We start from the raw sequence: 10530 nt of genomic DNA, 5'->3' as shown, positions 1-10530 counted from the left end.
TGGAGTCTCACTCTGTCGCCCAGACTGGAGTGCAGTGGCATGCTCCCAGCCACCTCAGCCTCGACCTGCTGGGCTCTGGCAATCCCTTCCGCCTCAGCCTTCCAAGTAGCTGGAACTACAGGCGTGCGCTACCATGCCCAGCTAGTTTTTTTATTTATTGTAGAGATGAGGTCTCGCCAAGTTGCCCGGGCAGGTCTCGAACCCAGAGGCTCAAGCCATCCACTTGCCTCGGCCTTCCAAAGCGCTGGGATTACAGGCTGAGCCACCAAGCCCGACCAGGATTGTTATTCTTGCCTGGTTGTTTCTTCATCAGAAGAGAACAGCAATAGCTTGAATCTTAGATGTTTTTGTTTTGCCCTCCTTAGGAAGTCCAGAGACCTGCATTTCTTCATTATAAGTGATGCCAGCTGCTCTCTAAACTAATACTTGATGGCATTCTTCAAGTTCACCAGTTTTTCCTAGAGCAGAGCAGAACTATCACAAATCCTTAAGAACAGGAATTCTTGGGTCAGGCTTCATTAGGCTGTTAGTTATGCCATCCCAGGACAGCCCTTTTTAGGCCACTTCACCAGAGATCTGTCTCCTAACATGATATGTTGTGGTAGTCCTACCTAACACCAGCATCAACAGTTAGAGATAGTCTTCCAAACATAATAACCCCTAAAACTGAGGTAGAGGAAGCAGACCAATTAAAAGTGAGAAATCTGCAACCACTCACCAGGCTGTGTCATTGGTGTTTGGGGGTCACAAATAGACAATATAAGTACTATGTTATATGTCTGTGATACTGGCTTTAAAAACTATCCCTAAAGAAGTATTTCTAAAATATTCTGATAGGTATTTAACCTCCTGAGAGAAAACTCAAATGGATATTTTTCCATTTGTTCCTGTCATCTTTGATTTCTTTGAGCAGTGTTTTGTAACTTTTGTTGTGAAGATCTTTGACTTGGAAGGCTATCACTCATTAAGATATTGTTAACCTGTTTAGTTATAACATCTCATTTGTGAGCATGCAAATGAGTGAAAAAGTCTTCCCAAGAAAGCACATGCTTTCATCTTGGAAAGGAGGGAGAGAGGGAGGGAGGGAGGGAAAGAGGAAGAGGAAGAAGGGAAAGGAGGAATGGAAGATTAATGAAAAGCAAGTTACCTAAGACCAAAATGGAGATTCCGTCTCACTAAGTCTTGAATATAACTTTGACTGAAAGAAGTCTCATTTCACGACTATAGTCTCTCACTTTCTATTTTTCTTCCTTATAGAAATCCTTCTATGCTGGTATAAGCTATGGTGAACTTCATGAAGACTACACGGATCATTCAATGTCTCTGAGTACCTCTGAAACCTCTAAGACATCCAAGCTTACCATCAAGGAGACTGTGGTGAGGGTAGCAGCCAGCGGGAAGATTCTGAAGAAAAGACGGTTGAGTTTAAATCAACTCATCACTGATGATGACCTGGAGGCCATTGCCAATGATTCAGAAGAGGGTAAGGGGCCAGGCATAGTAATATCCTTGTGTTCTAGTTTTAAGTGAATAGAGGCCATAGAATATAGGGGAAAATAAAACCTGGTGTCAGAATAACTGCGCCAACGGACATCCAAGCATTAGTCTCACAACTATAAGGAAGGAAAATTAATTGTAACCTTCTCCAGCAAGGAGACCTTAGCAGTGGCCTGAATCTAGAATACTTACCCACAGGCTCATTTATTGGCCAGATTATAAAGACCATGTGACTTTTAGTCTTTCGGGAGTAAGCAGTTATATACTGCTAGTGGGTGACCACTTTTGGGCATGTTACTTAATTTTTATGTGCGTCAGTTTTTTCTACTGTAAAATGAAAATAATGAGTCCCTGGCTCATTAGATTGTTGTGAAGATTAAATCAGTCAATACTCCCAAACTTCTGCACTAGAATAATGTCTGGTACACAGTAAGCACCCAATAAATGTTGGCTGTTATCATCATCATCACCATCACTACCACTTTTATTAATACTACCAATACTACTAATTTGCTAATGATTAAGAGAGAGAGAAAAGATTCACCTCCCCAAGGTGGGGGAGAGGGCCAAAGCCAGGAAGCATGACAACAGCCATAGCTCAGAGAGCATATGGCCACACCAGAGTCTAGCAAGGCCGTGGCCTACACACAGTTTTATATCCAGTTTTTTCCCCCTAGCAATATATCAAGGACATTTTAGAGTGCCAATTTTTCACCATTATAAATAATGCAACAATGAGCCAAGTGTGGTGGCTCACACCTGTAATCCCAGCATTTTCAGAGGCCAAGGTGGGAGGACTACTTGAGTCCAGGAGTTCAAGACCAGCCTAAGATAACATAACAAGTCCTCATCTCTACAAAAATAAATAAATAAAATAAAAAATTAGCCAGGTGTGGAAGTGTACTCCTGTAGTCCCAGCTACTGGGAGGCTGACATAGGAGGTTCACTTGAGCCCAGGTTAGAGGCTGCAGCCACTGCACTCCAGCCTGGGGGGGAACATAAATATAGATAGATAGATAGATAGATAGATAGATAGATAGATAGATAGATAGATAGATAGATAGATATAGATATAGATATAGATGTTCGTTGTTGAATAATGCAACAATGAACATCTATATCAACACATTTTTCTTTCTACCACCATTTATTTCCTTAGAATAGATTCCTAGAAGTAGAATTATTTAGACACATAAGGATTTGTGAAGCTATTGATACATGCCACTTTCCAGAAAGGTAGTAGGTCTGAATTCTCAGTGGCACATATAATTTTTAATGAATTCATGTTTTTCTTAGAATGCATTCATTTGAAAATATAGATGGGAAATACTGGTAGTCTACCTGGTCACTTAGAAAGCCCCAAACAATAAAAAAAATGAGAAAGCTGCACAAGCAATCTCTTTAAAAAAAAAAAAAAAAACTATTGCCTGAAGAATAAAAATTTAAAAAGAACTATATAAGTCACCACAGGGATAATCCTGGAACCAATTCTACTGCTGACTGGGTGATTTCACTTCTCTCTGCTTCCTCACCATGACTAGATTATTCCCAGTGTCCCTTCCAGAACTACTTTCTGTGCTTGTACTAGAGTGTATATATTATCTGTGTTTGTACGTAGACATTAATCTGAACTTGTGATAATGGTTTTAGAAATCATCAAGCCCAAATCAGCACATTCCCACTTCCTGAGCAATGTGAAATACAGTCTTGTGAGGATCATCAAACGCCAGTTCATCCTGAATGATGCCCTCAATCAAAGTATAATTCGAGCCAGCTTGGATCAGTACCTCACAGCTGCTGCATTAAATAATATGGATGATGCAGGTGAATGGCCATCTCTGTCAGTCTTTCCTCCTTTTGCTTCTTTATTTCAACCTTTCTGCTTTCAAAAATATACTTCTTTAGGTTCCTAGTTTTTACTATTATTCTAGAATAGGTTGAAGCACATTGCCCTCAGTAAAAATCCCAGGCAAGGGCCAGGCATGGTGGCTCACACCTGTAATCCCAGCACTTTGGGAGGCTGAGACAAGAGAACTGCTTGAACCCAGGAGTTCGAGACCAGTGTGGGCATCTTGGCGAGACCTCATCTCTACAATAAATAAAAAAATTAACTGAGTGTGGTGGCACATGCTTGTAGTCCCAGCTACTTGGAAGGCTGAGGCAGAAGGTTCGCCTAAATCCAGCAGGTGAAGGCTATGGTCGCCATGACCATGCCACTGCATTCCAGCCTGGGTGACAGAGTAAGACTCCAATTCAAAAGAAACAAAGAGAAAAGAAAAGAAAATCCCAGGCAAAGACAGAAGCTTCAGCTAAATCTGAAGGTTCCACAGGAGAGAAGCCAGGCGCAGTAACTCAAATCTATAATCCCAGAACTTTGGGAGGCCTAGGCAAAAGGATTACCTGAGCCCAGGGGTGCAAGACCAGCCTGGGCAACTTGGCAAGACTTCATCTCTACAATAAATCAAAAAAAAGAAAGACAGTTCCACAGGAGAGAAGTCTCCTACCTTTGAGAGCACAAAGTGGAGTACAGGCTTGCTGATGTACTGTCTCCTTGGTTCTGTCAGATATTCCTATCTCTGATTTTAAAGACAAGGAAACTGAGTCTCATAAATATTAAATGGCTTGCTCAATTTACTCAGAAGCCAATGAAGAATAATCACTCTCTTTTAAAAAGCCTGCTAATCAAGCTTACAAATAACATCGAACTAGGAAGTCCTTTATTGTCTTTGATAACACAAAAATGCCAAAAGCTGCAAATATGATCTAAAGGATGAAATTTATTGTCCAAAAAATTTTGTCATACAGATCCAATTTCCATGGTGGACATGGTTTATCTTCAGGATATATCTACAGGATATGAAATTATTTTCAAAGAGGCAACTTTGTAATAAACAAGCGGGACTTATTCTTATTGGATACACTTCAACTAACATGCTTTCTACTTTACATTTACAAATTACTTTGTGTTCTATTTTCTTACTTAATATTATTTCACACAATTTTCCCAATATTGACATCATATATGTATTTGCCTACTCTTTTTTTTTTGAGTCGGGGTCTCACTTTGTCACCTAGGTTAGAGCGCAGTGGCATGATCATGGCTATCTGCAGCCTCCAATTCCTGGGTTCAAGAAATTCTCCTGCCTTGGCCTCCCAAAGTGCTGGGATTACAGGTGTGACCCACTGTGCCTGGCCTGTATTTGCGATTTTTAAGGGCACTAGAGCATTCAGTCATGTCACTGTTGGTTCCTTGGGTTTGTTCTAAATAGCTCTGTTGCCAATATCTTTGTATATATGATTTCCTTCTCCCTATCTGGTTATTTTTTTGGACTGTACCCTAAAGTGGAACTCTTAGATCAATAGATATAAATAATTTTATAGTTCTTACTAAACATGATTCTTTAAAGAAAACTTAACTCCTTTTCAGTTCACTAGCAACATATAAGTGTATCATCAGTTCACTAGCAACATATAAGTGTATCAGCTTCTAAAACCACTCTACATTAGGTCATCATGGACTCCATCTAACAAATTTCAGGGTTTTATCCCACAATATAATTATAAGAGATTCAACAAATACTTATTCAGCCTATAGGCATTCATTCAATATAGAAAATTCTAAAAACATTAACCAGTTATCTACCTGCCTGTTCAATGTAGCAGACATCATGAAGGATACAAAGATGTATGTATAGAATTCCATGCCTGATTCCTAGGTGTTTACACCATAGTTTGGAGAACCTAACTTACTTTCTCTCTCTCTCTCTCTCTCTCTCTCTCCCCCTCTCTCCCCCCCTCTCCCTTCCCCCTCTCCCTCTCTCCCTCTCCCCTCTCTCTCCCCACTTGATTTTATACAAATACCAATGGGTTTACTTTCTTTTTGGCTCTTCTCTTCATCAGTGAAATTTGACATGAGTGCTTATAAGCCAAGAGAGGATACTCCTAACTTTCCTGTGACTCTAAGAATCTCAAAAACTCGACTATTTGTGAGTGCCCAAGATGAAGGCCAACCGGTGTTGCTGAAGGTGAGTTGTCTTTAGTGTTCAACTTATCCTCACTCACATCTCATACGTTCATAAATGAGCCCAATAGGCAGACTCCCCTAGCAAGATGGCACTGTCCTCTTTCCCTCCTACTGCAGTCCCCACCTGCCCACCCATCCCTACCCAACTTCTCACTCATCCTCAGGGGCAATCCTCAGCAAGATCTGGGAGAGTACAATGGAGGTGACAAGAGTAAATAAGAGTTGTTACCTCCTTCTTTTTTTTTTTTTTTCCTTTTCCTGCCTGATTCCATTCACCTCCCATCCCAGAACATCTATTTATTCCATTTATCTTTAATGACATCTATTATCTGACCTACATGATAGGAGGCATTAGGACAATGGGTCCTGCCTCCAAAAAATTCAAATAAAGTCAACTGAGATTAGAGAGGATTAATTACCTGCCAATAGGAACAAAGCAAGAAGCTGGGCACCAAGGCTCAAACCCTGGCCTTCTGACTCTGATGCCTCTCTCTCTTCATTGGTGCCAACATTATCCCTCATCCCAGCCCGATCTTCACTATTTCTTCCTCAAACATGCTGACACATACGGACACACACACACACACACACACACACACGCATTGTATCCTTAGGTGTTTTCTCTACTGATAAGTAGGCAACTCCTGTTCCCAACTAGAATTTATGTGGCTGCATGTGTTTTTCTACCTAGATCAAGTAAAGTAAAAGTGATGTCTACAGAGTAGGGCAGTAGCTTCATTCATTAATTTTTTCAACAAGCATTATTTAATGAAAGACTTTAATTTTTCAAACAGAGTACTGGCAGCTATGTAGACAGTGGTGAGTCAAAGTTCCTAGTTTTATAGAACTTAGTCTTCGGTGGGACACAGACAATAGACAAGCCAACCAACCAACAGAAAGTGCAAGATGCTGCTGCAAGGAATATGAGTAGTGCACTAAGATCAAGAAAAATGGGAGTGTGCTATTCAGACAGAGTGGCAGGAGCAGAGCTCCCTGCGAAATGGGAGCACTGATAGGAGGGAGTGTGCCATGGTTGAGGTCTGGGGTTGGAACATTCTAAACAGAGGGGTCTGAGTGCATCCAGGCCCTAGGGCTTCCAGATCTTAAAGACAAGCTTTGAGAATCAGAAGAAGCAGTTTTGGAGCTGGGGTATTGTGAGAAGGAGGAAAGATATGTGGAGGCTAGTGCTCGCAGAGCTTGTATCTGGATTTTACTTGAGGTACAGTGAAAATCCATTAACAAATTTCAGACAGTGTAGTATCCTGACCTCACTTACATTTCCTAAAATGGAGAGTCAATCAGAAGGAAGGCAATAGAGAAAACAGAGAGTCCAGTTAGGAGGTTGTAACAGCAGTCATGGTGGATGGGATAAGAAAAACAGGTGGAAACCATGGGTTATAGTTTATATTATATTATATAAACTATATTTATATAGTTTATATTATAGGCTATAGTTTGGAGACATTACCAACGGAGGAAGAGGAGAAACTCCATGTACTGAGATGGGAAAAACTAGGGGGGAAATAGGTTTGGGGAATAAAATTCTTGCTAACATCAGAAACCCCAAGGAAAACTCAAAGGGATATGTATTTACTTTAGATTTTAAAAAGTAGAAAACAAGCATCTCAACTTGGAATTTGAAATCTATTTTCCATAATAATGTTAGATTCTATTCATACCCACAGAAAGAGTACATTCTAAAGAGACTATTGAAAGGGTTTAGCTACTGATGTACCTGGAAAATTTTGTGCGTGTGTAAAAATGTGTGTGTTTAACCTTCAATTGTTGACTTAAATACAGAGATCAATAAGCATCTGAATGCTAAATTTTTTCCCAAAGGTATGATTGACACACCCAAAGCTCAAAATGTTTATGGGCTTTAGAAGCATCCGTGCTCAGACTTGATGCAAGATGACTTATGCGTATGTTGAAGGCAAGACATGAACAATGTTTCACCCCATCTGCCTAGATACAGCAAGCACTAGTGTCATTGGCAATCCTCATAACTAATTTAGATCTCTCTCCAATCAACTAAGGAAATCAACTCTTATTAATAGACTAGGCCATACATCTAATGGCATGTCACAAATGTTTGCTGAGTGAACAAATGAATGAAAAGCCTATAACATTATATTAAAGTTCTGGTCCTAAAGTGCTATTTCCCACAAAGACCAAATGCCAAGAGATTCAGCTTCAGTTCTTTTTCTAGCATCTTCTTATTCTCTAACAGAATTATGTTCTTTTTCTCATAGGAGATGCCTGAGACACCCAAAATCATCACAGATAGTGAGACCAACCTCCTCTTCTTCTGGGAAACTCATGGCACTAAGAACTACTTCGCATCAGTTGCCCATCCACAGTTGCTTATTGGCACAAAGCAAGAAGATCTGGTGCAGTTGGCAAGGGGGTTACCCTTTATCACTGACTTTCAGATAATTGATAACCAGGCTTAGCTCTGGAGTTACTCACTTATGAAGTGTTGACAGTTCGTATGTACCATGTACATGAAGAAGTCAAATCCTTTACTCTTAGTCATATGCTGAGCAATGGTGCTGAGCCTTTGTAATTCTGACTGAATGTTTACACTCTTTGTAAGAGAAGTGCAAAGTCTGATAGAACCAACATTAACATACAGTGTTGTTTGTTATTTAAAGAACACCCTATACTTTGCACAGTACCAATCATTTTAATTATTATTCTTCATAACAATCTTAGGAGGACCAGGGATACTGACTATGGCTGTCAAAAAGACTCTACCCATATTGCAGGTGGGTTAACTAAGGAATAAGAAAACTAAGAAATACACACAATAGCAGTAAGAATGAGAAGGCACAGACTTAGGATTTCATTTCAACTATGTGCCTTCTGCTTGATAGATCCCTAATCAAATATTGTAAGTTTCTGGGACCTCAGTTTTACCATCTTCAAAATGGAAGAAATAATACCTATAGCCTTCCTTCCTCAATAGTTTTTTATGCCACTTAGTGATGTCATTTTGGTAAAATACTTCATGAAATTGAGTGTAAAGAAGGCAAAACATAAGTTATTTTAAAATTATGTATATATATTTATATATATATTCTAAGATAATCATAACATATCATTATATTTATGGAAACTCCTTGCATCCTCTGAGTGTAACCAGGCATCCTCAATAACAGCAGTGTTTTCCAGAGCTCTTTGGTCCAAGTCATGCTTTTTCCATAGCCATGAAACTCTGCGTTATCTAGTGCTTGGGAGCCCTGTAATCATGAAAATAAACTTACATTAGTGACTTTGTTTGAGCTGACTCTTTTGCCCTTAAACTTGCCTTGGCATTCTTGTGTCATTCAATTTCACTTGCAATCAAGTCTTATTAGCTACAATGAGATGAACTCAACTTGTCAAACCATGGAACCACTGTTATCTAAATTATCTTTTCTGGAATGTAATCAGAGTTTCGTCTAGGTTCTAAATATTGTGATCAAGCCATAGTGTTACATTATTTACAACAATAGCGATTGGTATATTATTATCAATCATAATTGAATAATGCTTACAACAAAATTGATCTGATACATAGTTATTTGTTGTATTAATCATCTTACTGCACAGTAATTATGGACAAATGGCAAAAATTTACACAACTAACTATACTTAGTGTTACTTTACAAACAAAGATTTTATATATTTTTTTACCCCTTTGTTAGCTGGCAGAATCACAAGTGGCATTAAGAATGATAATATCCCCAGGTTCAGTTAAAACTCAAATTATACAACACATGTGTTCCCAAATCACTCATAGAAGCCACATTAAAAACAACTAATGGATCCACTTGGAAAGCATGGATACAAGATATGTTGAGTTGGAAAATCAAGGTTAAAATCAAGGGAACTTGGAATTTGATGTGAAATAGATGGGTAAGGAGTAGTCCGAGATGACCCTGGTACTGGAGACTGGATAAATGGTGGTGTCTTAACCAGTTTTTGTTGTTGTTGTTTGTTTTTTGGTAGAAATATGGAGTTCTTCATTCCAGCATGATGTATCATGAGCGTAATTTTATTTTTTTTATTTTTTATTTTTTTATTTTTATTTTTTGAGTTGGAGTCTCACTCTGTCACCCAGACTGGAGTGCAGTGGCTGCTCCCAGTCACCGCAGCCTCGACCTGCTAGGGGCTCCGGTGATCCTTCCGCCTCAGCCTTCCAAGTAGCTGGAACTACAGGTGCGCGCTACCACGCCCGGCTAATTTTTGATTTATTGTAGAGATGAGGTCTCGCCAAGTTGCCTGCGGGCTCAGGCAATCCACTCACCTCAACCTCCCAAAGGCACAGGATTACAGGCTGAGCCACCGAGCCCAGCTGAACATAATTTTAGACATATAATTTGAGCCACCAGCAGGACACTCAAGTAAAGATGTACGGTGGATAGTTGATAATATATCTGGAACTCAGGAAAAATTAGACATAAATTTGAAAGACATCAGCAGATACATAGTAGGTAAAATTCTAAATGTGATATCAAAGAGAGAAGGATATAGTGAACTTTTTGGGTTGTCCATACAGTAGCCATCTCCCCTTCTTACTAACAGAACACTAATTTGTTCAGAAGTCAGCATGCCCTGCTCCAAATAATGAGTCCAATTGGTTTAAGATCAATATTCATTCTATTCTCACATGACTAAGTCATGTTGACTTGATTCTGTCTAATGATATGTCAATCTGCTGGGGAAACTTCTGGAAATGATTTTCTACCCTGATAAAAGAGTCATTTAGAAGAAGGTCCTTTTTCCTCCTTCCTTCCAGCATAAGACATGTTCTGTGAGAAGGTGAAACTTGGAACTGTGGTCGCCAGCTTGCAACCACTGAGAAGACATAGCCACACACTGAGGAACACAGAGTGGAAGGTAGAAAAGACCTAGCATCTCTGACAATATTGTTACCCTAAGATCCTACCTCCAAACTTTAAAAAAGCAAAAAAATTATAGTTATTAAGTCATTTTCATTGGGTTTGCTATTACTGGCAGTCAAA

At 39.4% G+C, this 10530-nt stretch overlaps 1 protein-coding gene across 1 annotated transcript in view; it reads left to right on the top strand.

Annotated features, from left to right (window-relative positions):
* The window catches only part of IL1A (interleukin 1 alpha), a 13318-nt gene extending 5171 nt beyond the window's left edge, over positions 1 to 8147 (top strand). The window contains exons 4-7 of the mRNA XM_008057108.2: positions 1258 to 1483; positions 3148 to 3321; positions 5398 to 5522; positions 7774 to 8147. Of these exons, the coding sequence (XP_008055299.1) occupies positions 1258 to 1483; positions 3148 to 3321; positions 5398 to 5522; positions 7774 to 7974 (726 nt within the window). The 3' untranslated portion in view covers positions 7975 to 8147. The remainder of the gene's footprint in view (positions 1 to 1257; positions 1484 to 3147; positions 3322 to 5397; positions 5523 to 7773) is intronic.
* The last annotated feature ends 2383 nt before the right edge of the window (positions 8148 to 10530 follow it).

The sequence above is a fragment of the Carlito syrichta genome, unplaced genomic scaffold, assembly GCF_000164805.1.
Source record: "Carlito syrichta isolate Samal-C Ts95f unplaced genomic scaffold, Tarsius_syrichta-2.0.1 Scaffold302727, whole genome shotgun sequence".
Taxonomy (NCBI): domain Eukaryota; kingdom Metazoa; phylum Chordata; class Mammalia; order Primates; family Tarsiidae; genus Carlito; species Carlito syrichta.
Note: the sequence above shows the minus strand (reverse complement) of the source record. Positions and strands in the feature narration are given on the sequence as shown.